The 20768-nt window shown below is 37.5% G+C and overlaps 1 protein-coding gene across 1 annotated transcript in view; it reads left to right on the top strand.

Moving 5' to 3' along the window:
• The window catches only part of SVEP1 (sushi, von Willebrand factor type A, EGF and pentraxin domain containing 1), a 237981-nt gene that overhangs the window by 73490 nt on the left and 143723 nt on the right, over nt 1-20768 (top strand). Inside the window, exons 5-8 of the mRNA XM_011966393.1 lie at nt 497-676; nt 9507-9686; nt 13592-13789; nt 15908-16026. Coding sequence (XP_011821783.1) covers nt 497-676; nt 9507-9686; nt 13592-13789; nt 15908-16026 — 677 coding nt within the window. The remainder of the gene's footprint in view (nt 1-496; nt 677-9506; nt 9687-13591; nt 13790-15907; nt 16027-20768) is intronic.

Here is a 20768-nt window from a genome sequence, read left to right as displayed (position 1 = left end):
AAAAAAAAAATGAGCTCATCTTAGTCACATTTATCTTTGAAATAATATATTTGTATAAGTAAAGGGTCTCAGTATTATTCATACCAAAAATTAAAAATATTGAAATAGCATATACCACATACAAGAAGCTGTGGCTCTTGGGGTTTGTAGCAAATATACTTTGCTGCCTTATTTGTTTTTTATTTTGTTCTACCTTAGTCAAGAGGAAAAGTATCTAATGACATATAAAGGTAAAGAACTATAAAATAATTTTTTAAAGCTTAAAAAATAATATTTAGTTTGTATTTAAAATTTAATTGGGAGTTAGTACCTAATAGGAATCAGATATAAGGGTTCTTCTTCCAAATATGTACTTGAAAATCCATATGCAGTAAATGGAAATGCTGTAGGTTGACACATATGCATAAATGTCCCCTTGAAAGAAAAAGAAAAATACAGGATATGTCATAGACGAAAGTCTAACTTTGCTTTTCAATTTTATTTTTGTAAATGTTAGTTGTCCACTGCCCTGCCCTGAAGCCTCCTGAAAATGGTTACTTTATCCAAAACACTTGCAACAACCACTTCAATGCAGCCTGTGGGGTCCGATGTCACCCTGGATTTGACCTTGTGGGAAGCAGCATCATCTTGTGTCTACCCAATGGTTTGTGGTCCGGTTCAGAGAGCTACTGCAGAGGTATGCAAACTGCTAATTTACATTGTTTATTTATTGTCTTGCTTGATTTTCTTGATTTAAGCTCTAGTAAACCAGTCAGTTCTTCATTTCTTTTTGGATTTCATAGACCCCACACTACAGAAAGAGAAAAATTATAGGAAATTTGAAATCAGACCTACCAAGTTCAATTGACCACGTAATTGTAAACTACGCCTTTTATATCCCTTTTATGAACAAGCAAAGAAAAAGTTTGCCTGAGAAGTAAATGGACAGGTTACCCCAAACCTCAAATTTCAAGCCTCCAAGACATGGTATAAAGGAGAGTTTAGAATTATCGGAGTGGAAACTTTGATGCCTCCTGGAATTGTAGGACTTAAGGAATCACAGAAGCATCCTGCAACAAGAGCAGTTAGCCAACTTGTAATCTCCAGCCTTTACTTCGGCTGGTCGACCTGTTATAGAAAGTAGAGAATTTGTCAACGTGAGAGCCCAAGGAGCCTATTCAGGCCAATAGAGAGTGGGCACCACCAATAGAATCTGAGGCTCCCATGTCAAATACAGAGAAGCAATAATAATAATAATAAAAATATGTAGTGCCTCAATCTGCCTCCACTTGCCATCTCCAGGACCTACTTTCCTACTTCTTACAACTGTCACACAACCAACTTCCTAGGGTTTTACAAGTAGGGTTGGAAGAGGAGGATATTTAAGAAAAGGTAAGAGGGGGGCAAGCCAAGGGACTTGAGGACCTCCATCAGAATCCCTGACCACGAAGCTTCTCGGTACAGTATCTGCTCCCTACCTACAGTTGCCAGGTGAAACACGGGATGCCAGTTAAATTTGAATTTTTGATAAACAAATAATATTTTAGTACATGTAGGTCCCCTTCAAGATTTGGAACCAACTTATACTAAAAAATTATTTGTTGATTTTCTGAAATTTAAATTTAACTGGGTGTCCTGGTTCATCGGTTTGTTTGTTGCTAAATCTGGCAACCTTACTCCCACCACATCCCCTAGTCATTTTTTGGCAGAACACTTTGCTGAGGATTTGACTGCTCCAAAACCCTACAAATCAGCTGGATCACTGGTTTAAGATAAGTAGTTCTGTCTTCTGGTCTTTTCTTGGCATCCATATCCATAAAGTAGAACCACCTACTCGTGACTCCAAGATCATTTGTGAATCCCAGGAGACATCTGTGTGGGTACCAATTTATTAGGTACCAATACTGAACTCATCTATAAATGTAAATTGGCCTACATGGTATCCCCAAAAGACAAGGAAAACTGAAAAGAATCGGCAGATTGAACAAAGGAGACCTGACAGAAAAGAAAGAAAAACGCAATCACTGAGATTCAAAGGCAACTACATTGCTAAAATAAGGCCAGGATTCCAAGCAATGAAAGAAATTTGAGAGTAAAAATATGTATTCGAAGTAAAAAAAAAAAAAAAGTTACTGACACGATGAATGGACCTAGTCAGAAGTCAAATTAATAAATTAGAAAACCAACTCAAGAAATTCATTTGAAAGTCCATCAAAAAAATTCAGAGATAAAAATATGAAACAATAAAGTAACATGAGAATAGTCACAGGAAGTAGACTCTTTTCACATGAGGAATCCAGAGAGAGAACAGAATGGAGGAGATGCACCAGTAGAAGATCTAAAGATATATCCCCGAACTGAAATTTTGAAAATATTCACAACCCAAATCTTGGATATTCAATTTAACATTACTTAGTAAGTGCCACAAAAAAATATTAAAAACAGATTTATGTCTGGAAATAATCTTAGTGAACTTTCTGAATGCCCTAGAAAAACAGAAAACTGTGTCCCTTTCATAGTTAGAAACAACACTACCTACCAAGGAGAAAGAATCAGATTAGCCTTAGGCCCCTTTGTTGGCTATTCTCAATGTTAGAAAATAAGACTATGTTGCCAGGATTCTGAGGGAAAAGAATAGACCCTAGATTTCTAAACTCAAGCAAGCTACTGTTCATGTGTGAAGGCAAAGGAAAGACATTTTCAGTCATGCAGCCTCAAATGGTAAAAAGCCACATACCATTACTGAAAAAATGAATCCTTGAAAACTTGTAAAATACATTTTTGTGAAGTCAATAGTTCTAAGTTCTGTGTAAAATCTTTACCCCTTCTTCCAAATACCTTATGGTGGAGCATGGGAAATACTACATTTTAACTTGCCACTCAGTAGCCTTCCAAAGAGAAGTAAGAAAATCAGAGAAGACTGCCCTTTCAGGATAAGGTCTGGCCCCTGCCTGTCGAGCCTCCACCCTCCATCACCAACCCTTGTGTGTGTGACCCTAAAGCTGTAAGAAATAGCCATGCTCTCTCAGGAAGCCGGCCCTTTGAAGCTGTTCCCGCAGCCTGGTTCTGCCTTTGCTCTGGGTCCTCTCAACCTCCACTGCTGCCAACCTCCTCCTCCTGAATGGGATGACCTCTACACATGCATCTGCATATGCAGACCTACCCCCACCCCTCATTGTGTTTCTTATGCTATGTGTCAGGGTCAGTCAGGGAAGCACAGTCACCATGCATGTTATGGGATGAGAAATTTATTTCAGGAAATGGAGCTTACACAATTTTAGAAGGAGCTTGGAAACAGAAGAGGAGTGGGAGGATCAGAGGAGTTCTTGACAAGTCAACTTGAGAGCCTGCCCAGCTTTTGAAGTGGAATTGCTAAGGAGAAACTCATGGAAGGCCTAAGAGAAGCTTTACTTCTGTGTAGTTATGTTTCTGTGGCTCTGCAGCCAAGAACCTTGCAATGAACATGGAGCCACCACTGGTCATGGGATCAGCAGTGGGGACGTGGAATGAAGGCAAACAAGGGCAAGCTGGAACCCCCTGGGTGTTACTCCATTTTTCTATCACTGACTGATGACAATGACCACTTCCTCACTTCTGCCTTCCAAAATCAAGTCCAAGTTCCTCTTTTGATCAACCCTAACTTGGAACCACAGTAAAGGGATTCTGGCAGACATATTTCCCAATGTAACTAATTTGTCGCAATACAAAGTGCCACACTTTTATTGGTAATTAAGTTGTCTACCCCCTCTGCTAAACTGAATTCATTATGAGCATAGAATGTACTTTTGGCCCTCAATCATTGATGATACCTCTGGTGAATGAATGGAAACTTGAATTTAAAAAATACAGATATCGATAAAGGTATACATTGATGTACCTTGATAAATACAGTATATACATTGATGACCTGCTTCTGTCATTCATATTAAAAACCATGCATGGGTGTGATGGCACAAGCTTGTAATCCCAGCTACTTAGGAGGCCGAGGCAGGAGGGTCACTTGAACACAGGAGTTGGAGGCTGCAGTGAGCCATCATTGCACAACTGTCCTCCAGCCTGGGTGACAGATTGAGACCCTGTCTACAAAAAAGCATGCTTGTTCTCTTTCATGTAATTTCAATTGCAATTCCAATATAAATAAAATAATTTAAAGCAGAGTAAGGAGAGATGCTACAATTCAACTTCACCACCAAAGTTACTGCTAACCTACCAGTATACAAAATTGTACTGAATGAAGGTACTTACCCAGGTCCTTACACTTTCACTAATGCTCAATGTATTTAGTTACATCAGATATTGTTCTATGAAACACATACCATATTTCACTAAATCTGAAACACATTTTTAAAAACATTTTAACATCTCTAAAATGGAGATGCATCTTAAAATCAGTGGCGGTAAACCCTTTATTGGCATTACTGTTTCTTTGTTAGTGGCACATAAAATAATATTGTGTCTTACAATGGGGGATTCAGTGAAATATGGCGGTTAGGTAGGAATTCATTTCTGTTTCATGGTGGTTAGTATGGAGAAAGTAGTATATTTTTACAGATTTAATTATAAGAACAGTGAATAATTTTAGTTATATTACACCTTCTTAAAAATATTTGTAAGATTGAGGCAGAAATGGAAGACCTGCATAAAATCTAAAGACTTTTACAAATGTCATGTTACATTGTTAATGTTTTTGTGGATGTTGACTAATAATTGGTAAGCTTGATTCTCATTTCTCCTATGCACTTTTCATAAAGCACTTATACTCATTTTCAGTTTTATCTGAATTCTGCATTTCTTTCTAAACAGGAAAGGATTCTTTTGTGGTTTCTCAGTCTTAACTAAATAAACCTGAGAAAAAACGTTCAACCAATGAAGGTTCAGTAATAGATACTATCACAATTTGGAGACTAACAGGAAGCACGTGCCTGGAAAAAAAATCTGATTACTCTTTAAGATGGGAACCAGAGTAGCTTCTTACATTATCTACTACAAGTACTGTTCTCTTAAAAGTCTAAGTTGCTGTTTTCTAAAAAGACCAAATAAATATTTAGGGATTGTGATAACATAAATGTAAGTCAAGAAATATTAATTGTAGGATTTTTCAGCTTGTTGAAATGAAAAAAAAAATAAGTTGAAAATTCTTTAAGAAGTGTGTTCCTATTAAAATGATATTAAGTGTTCATTCTTGAGTGAAATGTTTAAGGACTAAATAGGAATCATTGTATATGCTTTGTTTACACTGGGGAGCAATGGAAGTTTATTAATACCAACATCTGAGAAGCAGTATAATTTGCATCTGTATGAGGTACCGACTCTAATTTATTATTTGGTCTCAGGTTAGGAAAGCTAGAGTCATCTTGGCAGTTTGTTGAAGCCAAAACATTGTTTAATATGGTTTTCCAAATTTTATACATCAGAATTTATCTGATTCACCTTTTAATCCTATCTTACACTTGGCATTGTGATACACATGAAGGACACACGCAATAAAAGTCAAAATGCGGAAGACAAGATGTTTCCATGCACTTGGTAGACACAATAAAGATTCTATTTGTATAATGGACACATTCAGGAAAAATTAAAACATGGAAGGCAAAATGTTTCTGATCATTTTTTATTAATACTTGACTTTGGTCCAAACTATTCCAGGGATAAAAGAGGCTAGGACTTATTATTTAATCTCTAATCTAACTCTTGCATTTTCTCTAAGGAGTAATCGATCCTAAACTTTTATTTAATGCACATAATATTGATGCGCTGCTGATTAATATAATTTGAATGGGTTCATTGTAGGATAAATTCAAACAATGACTTCAGTTGAATATGCACTTGAACATTTTGCCTCCAGCTTCCTTTCCTGATATTTTAAGGTTGTCTTCAATGTAACTAAATATATGCATGGTATGAACAATTGGCAAATGCAGAAAAGTAGAAGAAGAAAATATATATCCCACCCGGAGTCTCAACAAAATTCTTGAGTCCCAAATGTTTTGTTCAAAAATCTTTAGAGATTGTTGTAAGAGCTCTCCGAGAGGAAACCAAACTTTATTCTTTTGCAGGGGTTATTTCTGTCTTTTGTACAATGCCCGATGCTTGTAGGATTCTATCTATAATCTATCAAGATTAATATATGTCCCCATCATTTGGCATATTCAACAGGCACCGATCTTTTTTCCTCTCCAATCTCTGTTCATGACTGGAATGTGCATGTCTTCTGACTGAGAGGGTGCATTTTCCATGGGTCTTGACAGCTCCCCCATCTTCCTCTTTCTTTTTCCCTGTTTATTCTTTCCCCTCCCCCTCCCCTACCCTCCTTTCCTACTCTGACTTCCCCTTCCCCTCACCCTGCTCTTCCTCTTCTCCTCTCCTCTTCATCTCCTCCACCTATGTTTCCCCTCCCTTTCTCTTTCCTTTCTTCTCCCCTCCCTTCTTCACGGCTTTTCCTTTCTCCTTTACACTCCTCCCTCCTTCTCCTGCTTGGAAACCCTGATTGGAGAGAATCTAAGTTAGAACTAGAGAAGTGTAGGACAAGATTATAAACTCTTTCTAGAGGGTTTTCTCTAAAGAGGAGAACACAGAACGTGATATATCAGAGGCTCCTGGAGAGTATGGGAACTGATGGAGTTAAAGCACTTGAAGGAGTGATCCCAGAAGATAAGAGGTGATTGTCAGAGACTAGGAAACTTGGATTGGTGACAGCGAGGTCTAGGGGGCATGGCAATGGTAGAAGCTGAGATAAGGTGAAGGATATGATCGTTAGAAAAGAGATCATTCTGTAAGCTGCCTGTTCACTCTGATGATAGTTTCTTTTGCTGTGCAGAAGCTCTTTAGTTTAATTAGATCCCATTTGTCAATTTTGACTTTTGTTGCCATTGCTTTTGGTGTTTTAGTCATGAAGTCTTTGCCCATGCCTGTGTCCTGAATGGTACTGCCTAGGTTTTCTTCTAGGGTTCACATAGCAAAGACTTGGAACCAACCCAAATGCCTACTAATGATAGACTGGATAAAGAAAATGTGGCACATATGCATCATGAAATACTATGCAGCCATAGGAAAAGATGAGTTCAAGGGACATGGATGAAGCTGGAAACCATCATTCTCAGCAAACTAACACAAGAACAGAAAACCAAACTCCGCATGTTCTCACTCATAAGTGGGAGTTAAACAATGAGAACACATGGACACAGGGAGGGGAATATCACACACCAGAGCCTGTCGGAGGGTAGGAGAGCTAGGGGAGAGATAACATTAGGAGAAATACTTAATGTAGATGATGGGTTGATGGGTGCAGCAAACCACCATGGCACGTGTATACTTATGTAACAAACCTGCATGTTCTGCACATATACCCCAGAACTTAAAGTGTAATAAAAAAAAAAAAAGAGAGAGAGAAAAGAAAAGAAGAGATCGGGAATATAACTCCAGGATACTGGAATGATCATTTACATAGATAAGGAAGTCACTAAGGTGTGTATGTATGTGTGTGAGAGAGAAGGAGAGAGAGAAAAAGGAGAGAGGAGAGAGAGAGACAGAGAATTTAAAAAAGGATATTGGATATATAATATGATACTTCAAAGGACCTGGAAGTTTTTAGGAAGGAAGGAGAGAGAATGATGTAGGAAGACAATCAGGAGCAACAGAGACACCTCCTCACCTCCAGTCCCTGTTATAGAAGACAACACGATTTTTATTAAGGCAATCAAGTGAAGGAAAAGTAGCTCAAAGGGAAGTTTAGGATATGAATTGATTTACTGAAACCCACCGTTATTCCAGAAGGCAGGTCCAAGGGTCTGTGGGGATAGATTTGGAACACAGCTGTATGTGGATAACCCTGGTGGATGAGAGATAACTAGGGAGCCTTGGACTTTCTAAGAGATTGCCATCAACAGGAATATAGAAAATGATGGAATCAATGGAATTGGACTCTAACATACATTGTTGGGTTTGAGTGGGCAGTTGGAGACTCTTACCAGGAAAACTCAGAGCACAGACATCGTTTGGGAACCTGCAGAGGCTGGAGCAGCGTGAGCGCTCTCCGGTAGCTTCTCTGATGTAGTGTTGAGGACAGAGACTCAAAGGTGGCAGAACCGCGGAAATGCAGATTTCTCTGGATAACTCGTGGCACTTTTTCTGATGGTGATGTTGAGGCTGGCTGAGGTATGGGGGCGTTTTCAGCATCCACAGTTTAGCGAATATCCTTCCTACTGTTTTCTCATGGTGAATTCAAAGAACATGAAGAAAACCATGTCACCAGTTATGCCTGCTCACTTCTCTGGCCAGGGGAATGTGCTCCTAGATACATGCTCTACCCCTGAGCACATTTGGAGCACACACACATCCCATGATCCAAGAGAGGGGAAAGATCTTTCCCTAAAAAATTAACAAAGGAAAAGTTAATGGATGCTGGGCAGATGGAATTAGAAATTGTGTATAGCTGGTATCAAGGACCTAAATAACAATGTCTTAAGCCAATTAAGGGTTCATTTTTCTTTTAACTAAAAGGACAGAAGTAGGTAAGCCAAAGTTGGTGTAATAGCTCCACTGTCATCAGAGACCCAGACTTCCTATGCTTTTTGCTATACCATCATGGTGCATGATATGTTCCCATAGTATCATATACTTATACTCTAGTATGCTGGGCTACCATTCCTCATGTCTGTATTGTGGAAGAAAAGGAGAAGGGAGCAGGGAAGGGAAAGAAGTACTCTCTCAATTGAGACAGCCCCCTTTAAAAAGCTTTCCAAGAAGCCCTGCTCAATCTCAGCTTTTTCTTATTGGCTTTCATTAGTTGATGCGGAGGTGGACAGTTGTAGTCTTCTAGCTGGGCATATTACTAAGCTTAATAAAACTGGTGAGAATGGCTATTGGGTGGGCAACTATAAGCCTCTACCACAGCAGTAAAAATAAACAAACGGATGTTAATGCATAATTCGAGATTTGCATCATGAGCTATGATTGGCAGGAATATTTGTGGGAATGAGAAGTAAAAAAGCTAGAAGAACAAGAGTTGGGGTTGGACAGCAGATTGAACTGAAGATTGCAAAAGTTGGGCAGCTTTGCAGAAACTAACACTATTAGGAGGCCTAGGATATGCCCATGAGGTCTAAGAACCAAGTTGATCATGAGCCTGAAAACTCTGTCCTGGAAAAGACCACTTCCTTTGTTGGAATGTTGCCTGAAAAATCACAGGAAAGGCCCAGCTAGGAGTATCAGGTACCTCCCTTTTGTGATCACCTCCAATCTACAGTTACCATCTTCCATGTAGGGCCAGGCCCTTCAGACAGGTTAAGTTTCCCACTTATGGGCAGAGGGGCTGCATGCTGTGATACTATTTGGGCAATGCATTTGGTAAAACATGAACTTTCAATTGTCCCGTAAGAACTCAAAAAATGGTGGTGTATTATGTATCGTTTGCTATTTTAAGAAAAGAAAATTGTCTTGTTTACACTGTGCAGGCATTGCTAAACTTGTAATTATTATCTTTATTCTTATTTAGTAAAATTTGATCTAATTGCTTTCATTTTATGTAGTAAGAACATGTCCTCATCTCCGCCAGCCCAAACATGGCCACATGAGCTGTTCTACAAGGGAAATGTTATATAAGACAACATGTTTCATTGCCTGTGATGAAGGGTACAGACTAGAAGGCAATGATAAGCTTACTTGTCAAGGAAACAGCCATTGGGATGGGCCAGAACCCCGGTGTGTGGGTAAGTTTCTAGAAGGTATAATGCCTTGGGTGATTCATTTCCTCTGCTCTGATTTCTCCAGTATTCTGTGAAGACCTAGAACTAAACACTAGCTGGTAATGAGTATAACACATGTACAGGTGTAGGTGTTATAGATACAAAAACAAATGTGTTGTCTTACTCCTCTCCCCTAGTCAAGGAACCTCTACAATGAATTCTGTTGTCCAACTCACAGAAGTTTATACCTTCAAATGACCATGTCTTTTTTCTTAGTTTTAATTGAGGCCAATTTGGATGGATTTTTTAAAAACGCAAATGCCTCATCATTCCCTTGCTTTGTTAAACATGTTTTACATTTATGTTATTAATGGAAGGACAAAATTAGGAACTGGTGAATCTTTAAAATTGCTTTATTATTACACAAGAACAAATAAAAATATCCGAACATTCAACTGAAAAGTTAGGAAAATAAAACAACTGCAAGGAAAATTGAAAGAAGGATATAACCAGAATTGTTTAAGTAAATGAAAAAGAACTCTCAGAATTGTTTAGGTAAATGAAAAAGAACTATCAGAATTGTTTAGGTAAATGAAAAAGAACTATCAGAATTGTTTAAGTAAATGAAAAAGAACTATAAAGGGAGAATGGATGCAGTAGAATAGTTAAGAAGCAAAGCTTTAAATAAAGTAATAAAATAGAATTTAAATTATAAGTAAGAAAAATTCAAAAATAGAATTTTTCTGGCCGGACAAGGTGGCTCACGCCTGTAATCCCAGCACTTTGGGAGACTGAGGTGAACGAATCATGAGGTCAGAGTCGGAGACCAGCCTGGCCAACATGGTGAAACCCTGTCTCTACTAAAAATACAAAAAATGAGCTAGGTGTGGTGGCAGGTGCCTATAATCCCAGCTACTCGGGAGGCTGAGGCAGGAGAATCTCTTGAACCCGGGAGGTGGAGGTTACAGTGAGCCAGGATTGCGGCACTGCACTCCAGCCTCAGCGACAGTGCAAGACTGTCTCAAAAAAATAAAAAATTTAAAAAATAGAATTTTTCTAAGAAGTTTCCATACCATATAGTTTGGCCCAAATAATGGAAAGCCAGCCAATTCATATTCTTGAACTATTATTATTTCATTGTCAACCTGACAATTATTACCAAAAAAAGATAGAAAATTATAGACCAATACATATAACTGTAAAAGCAAATATACTAGCAACCCACATTGAAAAAAGAATAGTCAGCCAAAACAAGTAAAGTTTATTCTAAGATTGCAAAAAGGAGTTAACATTAAGTAATCTATCAGTATAATACATTACTTCATTATAGCAAATTGGAAAAAAATTGTACAGTTGCTTAGCAGAAGATAAAAATTCATTATTTAAGACACATTTTCAGTAAAATTTTTAAAAGCTCATATTGGTATAACTCACTTAATAAAAAATGTCAATCTGAAATCTGCAGCCACTTATGGAGAAACAATATAGACAGTCTTATCAAATCTGGCAAAAGAAAAATGTACTCACATTGTTTAGTACTATTCTTAAATCTTCAGCTATTGTAAGAAATTATGAGATTAGAGATACTGGGATTCAAGATCGTCATCATTTGTAGACTACAAGCCTGCCCCCCCTCCCCCCTCCAAGAAATAGAATGAATCTACTAATCAATGAGAGGTCATTAAAGTCACAAGAATAGCAAATATATCTGCCAGCAGAGATTTGAAAAAATAAATAAATAAAAATAAAACAAACAGCTTTTCTATATACAATGATAAGCAGAACATATGGTAAAATATGACATTCAAAAGATCTATGGAAAATATAAAATATGTCAGAATAACCTTAAATAGAAATGTGTGGAACCTGTATTAAGCAAACCAGAAAAATGTTACTGAGAGATGAAAATAATATTTTAATATTTATATAAAATGTTTTCAAAATGTTAAGTTCTTTCCAAATGATGTATTTTTATATAAATTATTTATATTAATTTGTATATATTTACATTACTACATAATTTATATATTATATATTATAATTCTATAATTTATATATTTATATTAATTATATTAATATCTAGTAACATTTATGTTAAGTTCTTTCCAAATTAACATAAGGAAAGAACACATTACATATATATGTATTGCATATACATGTAATACATTGAATGCAAACTCATTCAATAGCCTAAAAGGGATTTTCTTTTTTGCCCTTCTTTTGGAATTAGGGATTGATTCTAGGATTCATCTAGAAAACCGTTATAGTGAAAAAAATCACTAAAATCAGTTTGAAAAGGAAGATTAATAGGAATAGTAAATAGAAAGTAGCTCTAGCAGGTTTTCAAATCTTTTTTAATCTGCAAAGATTAAGAATATGCAAGGATTACCATACAGATCACAATTAAGGAAGCATCACAGGTCAGTTGAGGGAAAAAATGATTTCTTTAACTGATCATAAGGGAAAATTGACTAGCTCCTTGTGAAAAACAGAATAAAATAAAGTTTTCTGTATGTTTTCAATTCACACTGAACACTGAAAAAATATCTTCATAGATTTTAAAAGATAAAGTAAAAGTAAAACCATTAAAACCTAGAAGAGAATCTATTTAACATATGTAAGTGAATGCTGACCAATCTCAGAACTTACTAAGCATAAAAGCAATGGAAATACTTCAAAAAGAAAAAAACTCAGTAGATTAGACTATATAAAAGTTTAAGACGTATTCACTGAAAAGTACCATAAACAAGCAATAAAAAAAGAATAAAATCTTCAACAACTTTGACAGCCAAAAGGATAATTTTCTTGCTTTATATAGGGCCGGCCCTAAATAAAGGATACTGAGTCTCACATTGTCATTATATTCGAACCACAAACTTGGCTTTGATTTTCCTGTTGATCAAAGTAGACTAGGAGCTCTGGGCAGGCATGCAGTTCACACTGTGCAGAAATAAAGAGACAAACCATTTCTCAAGAAAAAATGGCTTTTGCTGGCACAGTTCGGAAGGAAATTATTTCACGGGGGAGGTATGATAGTGGAGTGTTTAGTAGCAAGTAAGTTTTGCCACTTACTTGCGTGGTGACCTTAGGAAAGTTACTAGTGTGCTCAGTTTTTGTGTGTAAGTTGGAATACTTCTTACAACATATAATTAAATAAGTCAATACATGCAAAGTGCTTAGAATAATGCCTGGCACATAGTAGGTAGTGAATAAATGTTAGCCATTTATTCAACTATTCTAATAACATGGAAAATACAGACTAAAGATGTGAGTAACGCTGCCAGTAGATTCTCTACTACAAAAAACAAATGTGCATATGGGTGTGTGCACGTGCTGCCCCCCTCACATACACTCCCTGTATTAAGTCCTAGCCTTGATTTTTCATTCTATCTGCATTCTGCCTAATTCATCTGCTATTCTTTTTCTGTGCTAAATATAGCATTCAAGGTCAAGGCCCTAAATACAACACAGTGATTTTAGGAAGGCTATTAGAAACTTTTCTCATTATATGCTTGCTTAAAAATAGCACCAAAAAGCTCATAAAATAGAGATTGCTGAATATATCACTTAAACCATGAAATATAGAATTCAATTTATGACTTTCTACTTCTAAGCCATAAAATAATATTCTGCAAACCAAATGAATGTGCTCCAAGCAAATGATAAAAGTCACAATCAGTGTTAATTAAAATATCAGAAGTTTTTGAAAGTTTTGATGCACTGGCAAAAATAGTAAAAGATAACTAAAGAGGTATAGGTTAGCATTATTTGCAATACATTATACATTCAGTGTCATATATAGTTATCATTTAGCAATTTACATAAATCCCAGGGCAGCATAATTGTATTTTTCTTGGGTAAAAAAGAATCTGTGGCATTTCCAATTTGTGGGAACACGAGTAACATTCTCTCTCATTTCCCTACTGTAGAGCGCCACTGCTCCACCTTTCAGACGCCCAAAGATGTCATCATATCCCCCCACAACTGTGGCAAGCAGCCAGCCAAATTTGGGACAATCTGCTATGTAAGTTGCCGCCAAGGGTTCATTTTATCTGGAATCAAAGAAATGCTGAGATGTACCACTTCTGGAAAATGGAATGTCGGAGTTCAGACAGCTGTGTGTAAAGGTAGGTCTCTACACTGGTCAGGTTAAAAATCAAATGTGTTAATAATGCCATGTAGGTGCAGTATAGGACAATCCTTCTTTGCAACTTTTGCTGCAAACCCATGATAATATGGTAGGTGCTACCCCAATATCCACTATGAGGATTTCTGATTCAAAGTGGTGGATTTACAAAATCCAATTACAAAATGCCAGACAATGACATAAGAAATACATAAATAAGGAAAATAGTAGAACTGAAAATCAGGTAAGTTTTCCATAAGACTAAAATCTTTAGGGAAGTCTTGGTCTATATAAAACAGGTGAGATGGAATTGATTTTCAAAAAAAAGCTATCAGCACTTTGAAACCTGGCATCACATTCCATTCATAAGAGGACATTGCCATTTTCTCTGCAACAAGAGCAGACCACTATGAGAAAAAGAGTTATCAAAAACGTAAAAGAGTTCTTAGAAGTAAAAAAGTCCTGACTATCTCTAAGAGAAGGACAAGGGCAAATGAATGGAATGATTGCTGTTGGTAATTTAAAAGACCAAATTGAGAGTTTCCTCACAATGGAGAACTGAATGAGTAAACAAAGAAAGCACTTGAATTTCCCAACTGATCAAACCAAAAAGATGGAAGTTGAGGGATGCCAGTGACAGAAGGGAAAAAAAAAAAAAAACCTCAATGTCCATTTATTAAGGAGTTCCAGAAGGAGAGAGGCAGAGAGGAGAAGAGATAGAGAAGAATTTTTCTACCAAGAGAAGAAAATTTCTCTGAGCTAGAGAATGACTTAATCCTTTAGACCACAAATAACTCCTGAGTATTGGGTTGGCATACTTTGACTACTCGTAGTGAAATTTCCGAGTTCCAGAGTTAATGGAAAAATCTGAAATAATTTTCCCTGGCGAAAGAAAGAAATTGTACAAAAGAAACGAGAATTAGATTCACGTTACGTATCTCATTTACAACTTTAAATGCCACAAGGAAATGTAGCAATGTGTACAGGATATGGAGAGCAAATAAATATGAACTTTAGATTCCAGGTCCAGTCAAGCTATTGTTTAAGCATGAATGAAAAATCAAATACTTAAAAAAAATATTTTCAGAGCTAATATGCTACTATGTGTTCCTGTGGGAGAACGTTGTTGAAGTATAAGCCCCTTTGAGAAAAAGAAGATATAAATTGAATAAAATTTTGAAGAAACAAGAAGACATGAGACTTAATGAAATCAATTCAGATATATTCAGCCAGAAGTTACAGAAGACATAATTTAACATAAATTAAAATAAAAGATGTATTTTATCATATAACAAAAACTTAGCACTACCATGACTGGTGTGCATCTGTGTAATGTTAGCACGTCTAATTCAGCACCATAGTATGAAGTAAAAAATATAATTGGCTTAAATTTGTTGTTTGCTTTGACAGTACGTTTCAGTTTCTGCTAGTTAATTCTACTTGACAGCCTCATTTTCAAGTGTAGTTTCTACCTGTCACAGTCAACATTCATTTTTAAATTATTTCGTTCAAAAAATATTTCTCAAGCTCCTATTATATGCCAGGGACCCTATAAGACAGTGGGGCAAGACATCCTGACCTTCAAATAACTTAAATTCTACTAGGGGAGAAAATTCCATTTCAAAATAGCTTGTTGAGTTTTATTGTTGGGAAGTCCAGAGGGTTATAGGATCTTGTGGAGTGGGCACCTCAAAAGGGCCTGGAGAATCAGCAAGAGCTTCCTGAGGAGCTGGGTCTAAGCTGAGAGTTCGAGGATAAGTACTAGACATCCAGGTAAAGAGAGAAGAGGGCACTAATTCACGCAAATAAAAGAACATGGGCAAAGGCCCAAGTAAAAGAAAGGCCATGGCCTGACAGTAACTCAACGTGGAAAATGAGTTCCAGTAGGAGAAAAGGAAGAAATGAGGCTACGAGGTCAATAGGTGCCAGTTCAGGATTGGGTTCGTAAGCCATGCTGAGATAAATGATCAGGAAAGCAGGTGCAGATTCTGAACAATCAGTAACTGGGATGTACAAATGTGTCACAATGTATTAACATAAACTAGATTTTTACCTCTTCCTTAAATGATCTAGGACTACATGTCAGTGTATTAATCGACTTGTGTATTTTCTGAGTTAGATGTGGAGGCTCCCCAAATCACCTGTCCTAAGGACATAGAGGCTAAGACTCTGGAACAACAAGATTCTGCCAATGTTACCTGGCAGATTCCAACAGCTAAAGACAACTCTGGTGAAAAGGTAAGGTTTGCACAATGATGTACATCCTTTTTCAAATGAATTCTAAATATACTACAGATATGTGTGTTGAAGACTTACTAATATGCTCATGATAATACTTCTATTAGGGTTATCTATAGGGACAGAACTAATAGGATAGAGGTATATATGAAAGGGAGTTTATTAAGGACTGTTGACTCACACCATCACAAGGTGAAGTTCCACAATAGGCCATCTGCAAGCTGAGGAGCAAGGAAGCCAGTCCAAGTCCCAAAACCTCAAAAGTGGGGAAGCCAATAGTGCAGCCTTCAGTTAGTGGCCAAAGGCCCAAGAACCCCTGGCAAACCACTGGTATAAGTACAAGAGTCCAAAAGCTGAAGAACTTGAAGTCAAATGTTCAAGGGCAGGAAGCATCCAGCACAGGAGAAAGATGAAGGCCGGAAGACTCAGCGGGTCTGCTCTTCTTGCTTTCCTCTGCCTGCTTTATTCTAGCTGAACTGGCAGCTGATCAGATGGTGCCTACGCAGACTGAGGCTGGGTCTGCCTCTCCCAATCCTCCAACTCAAATGTTAATCTTTGGCAACATCCTCACAGACACACCCAGGAACAATACTTTGTATCCTTCAATCCAATCAAGTTGATGTTCAATATTAACCATCACAATACTCTTTGTGTATAAATTCTACTCATAAATGTGAATGCTGCATCTGATAGAATAATGATCAACCTTGAATTTTTAATTGGAAATCTCAGATAAAATCCTCAAAACCAGAAACTTTTCATTCTATGGATTTGTTGTATTATTGTAGCCACTAAGATTACTTGACTAAGAATTCTTTGCCCTTTACTAGGTTCTGAGGATCTTTAAGAGAAGAAAAGAAAAAATGTAGAATCGACTATAATTCCTATTTATGAAACTATCTTTTAAAATATGGGTCCAAAATGATTGTGTATTTTTCAGTCAGAAAGAGATAGCATTGGTGTTTCTTATTCAAGCTTGTCTAAATCCAGCATTATTCAGAACACAGTATTTTAATTTTCTTTGTATAGTAGCTTGAAATAATCATCCATCAGATGTTAGAAAAATAGTTCATTTAGGAATTTTACTTCCTCTTATATGTACGTGGTTAGTATTTGCATACATTAAGATGCACTTAAATACTATGTTATTTCTACAGTTATCTGTAAATATATATAAGTTGTACCAATCAGGATACATTGGTGCCGGGGGAATGTAGAGCGCAACATGGAAAAAATAACTGTTCTGATCATTGTGTTTAATATACTTACAATCAAGGTAGCTTTTAAATCTGATTTGAAAAGAGCAAATGTGATTTCTAGGGCTGAATGTACTTTAGGGGATTTGTGTGTTGAGCAGTGTCTCATGTGTGATATTTCCACCACATCTTTTTCTTTTCACCCTGACCCTCCTGCCTTCCCCTTATAAGGACTCTTGAGATTACATTGAGCCCATCTGGATAATTCAGGAGACTCTCTTAATTTTAAGATTCTTAATTTAGTCATGTCTGCTAAGTCCTTTTTGCCATGGAAGGTAATGTATTCACAGGTTCCAGGGATTAGAATATGGATGATCTTTGTGGGGGCTGTTATTCAGCCTACCACATGGGGGAAGAACTTGAATGTGCTTAAAAGAATAAAAATAGAAATGAAGAGAACCAATTGAGATGAAGAAGTTGAATATACAAGGAAAAGAGGGGGCAATTCATTGTGAATGGCTTCTCTTCAGAAAGTGGTCAGACCTGAAGCTTAACTAAAGAGAGTGAGAGAGTTTTGAAGTTTTAGGAGAACTGAGAAGTTTTTAAAAACTCATTCTGAGAGGGAGAGTGAGCAAACCAGAGAAATATACTAGGATTATTTGGCTACTATTGAGGGTCCATTTGAGTTCTGTGATCATGAACTTATAGAGATTAATCTGCACTATTGTGTGAATTTCTCTGACATTGATGTGACTCTCCAACACAGGCATGAAGAAAGTAAATAATTGGGTTTCTTTATAATGTAGAGTTTTGAAAGAAAAAAAGACAGAGAAACAAGGCAGTTTAGACAATTGGGGAAAAAGCCCCACTACATTTATTGTAATAATAGAACATGAACTCAAAGCAGGGTAAGAAAGAATAAAAAGAAAGAACTTATGATGCTATCATGAACATCCTTGTACTAAGTCTTTATCTTTTGTCTCTGATTATTCCCCCAGAAAATTTCCAAAAAGAGAAATTTCTTGGTAGAAAAGTAGGGTGCTAAATTATATGTACAGTGCAATCAAAACTATAATTGTGTAACTGATATTGAATAGTCTGAACTAGAATAGGCACCAGTGGAAAAATAACTATTTTTCTACAGTCACAAGCTTTGGTTACTCTAGGGTATACCAGTAGTTCTTTCCATAATTAAAAACCACTTTCAAGGATTAGAAAGAAGAGTCTTGCTGTCTAAATAAAAACTTGAATCATGTATCCACTTCAAAGCTTTTTCCTCTTGCAGCTCAGAGGTGGCCTGACTGACTTGAGAACGGAGGAGCAATGGATATTCTTTTCCTCCTTCTATGCCTCCCCATCTCTGTTTGTGGCCTCTCTAGGGTCACGGCTGGTGGGATAAACAGAAAAATGGCTACCTCAAAGATATCCTTGTCATAATCCCTAGAACCCATGAATATGCTTCCTTACATAGCAAAGGATCTTTGTAGATGTGATGAAAGTAAGGACTGTGAGATGGGAGGATGATCGTGGATTATCCAGGTGAATCCAACTTAATCACATGAGTCCTTAAAAGAGAAGTACTTTTCCCAGCTGTGGTTACAGAGCGATGCTATAACAGAAGAAGGATTTGAGAGATGTGCAGTGAGAAGGACTCAATCTGCCATCAGTGGCTTTAAAGTTAGAGGAGGAGGACCAAGCAGACAGCCTCTGTAAGCTAGAAGAGGCAAGGAAACAGATTCTCCCTCAGAGCCTCCAGAAAGGAACTCAGCCCTACTAACACTTTCATTTCAACCCTATAAGATCCATTAGTGTCTCTAACCTATAAGACCACAAGATAATACATTTTTGTTGTGTTTGTTTGTTTTTTGCTTTTTGTTTGTTTGAGACAGAGTCTTACTCTGTCTCCAGGCTGGAATGCAGTGGCGTGATCTCGGCTCACTGCAGCCTCCACCTCCCAGGTTCAAGTGATTCTCCTACCTCAGCCTCCCAAGTAGCCGGGATTACAAGGCAAGCGCCACCACACCTGGCTATTTTTTGTATTTTTAGTAGAGACGGGTTTCCGCCATGTTGGCCAGACTGGTCTTGAACTCCTGATCTAGTGATCCTCCTGCCTCGGCCTCCTAAAGTGCTGGGATTACAGGTGTGAGCCACCGTGCCTAGCCCATTTCTTTTGTTTTAAGCTGCCAAGTTTTAAGGAATTTGCTATGGAAACAATAGGAAATGAACACAGCTGGGAAAGGAGTGTTTTTGAGGAAAGCTTCAAAAGTCTTTCATTTGTTTAAGGCTGTGTGGCACTCTCTGTATTGCTGATGCACTGTGAGAAGGAAAAAAGAAAAAAAGAAAACCATTGTTTCTCTCATGTAGTCCATGTGCAGATTCAGCAGGAGGCCCTGTAGGAGCACCACCCCCTCCCCAACCCCTTATAGTTACCTGCCATGAAGGTGCATTCTGGCAGGACCCCTTCTGCCCTTCCCCTTAGCTCCAGGCCGTGTCATACATCCCACAACCTCTCAAAACCCCTAGAGCAGGGTATAGGGCAGAACGACTCAAGCACTGCCATTTCCCCTTTCAGCCTATGTGTCTTCACCATGCCAACAACTGTTAGTACAGGCTGACCCATGTTCAGAACAGCCTTCCTCCCAGTCTGTCCATATTGCTCAAATAAGCCTCCTGACTTCAGCATTCACCAGGAGAGATGCAGCCACCTGTCAACATTCATATATGCCCCTAAACTCCAAGGTGTGGGTGTCGGTCTCATCCAGTACCCCTCACATTGGGGTGAATCTGTGGGTTTCTACTGCCCAGCAAGCATCCAGCCTGGGAATGGGATGTGGGTCTCCCTTTTCTGTAGGCACTCCCTGCCCCCTGCCAATGTTCTATGAGTGGTTGTCTGAAGCCCAGCCACTTGGTTTAAGGCAGTATTCCTCCCCATTCCTTCTCCCATGGAGAAGACAGGGGAAATGTCCCAACACTCTACCCAAGTGAATTCTCCTATTTCATATATATGTGTGTTTGTGTGTGTGTGTGTGTGTATTCTATATTCTATATATAGATATATAGATATATAGATAGATATAGATATAGCTATAGATATAGATCTAGATATATCTTGTAATATGGGCTGGTGGTAAGTGCAAGGGGCACAGGACCAGTCCAGCCACTGCTGTGTCAGCCTCCTGGCAATTTTTCCATTCTTAGGAGCTCTCTTTAGAATATGTGATTACTTACCCTTTATACTCTTCAGCTTTAGGGCTGTAGCTGCAATTATATGTGGAAGCAACATAGTCTTTTTAAATAAAGTTTTAAAAACATGCATAAGCCTTTCATTACCCAATTATCTGTGGCAAAAATATAAGAGTGTCTGTTGCATTTCACTCAAGTAAAATGAGCAAATTATCAGTTTAACTTTTCAGCAGCTTATAGTTTGTTGATATAATCTGGGATTCTTATTCTAATTTATTATAGATTAATTAATATAGTTTTTTACATTATGCATATTCCCTTCAAAAAGTCATAACCTTTGATAACACATGAACCCTAACAACC

This window comes from Mandrillus leucophaeus, unplaced genomic scaffold (genome assembly GCF_000951045.1).
Source record: "Mandrillus leucophaeus isolate KB7577 unplaced genomic scaffold, Mleu.le_1.0 Scaffold76, whole genome shotgun sequence".
Lineage (NCBI taxonomy): Eukaryota > Metazoa > Chordata > Mammalia > Primates > Cercopithecidae > Mandrillus > Mandrillus leucophaeus.
This window is presented reverse-complemented; position numbering and strand designations above follow the sequence as displayed.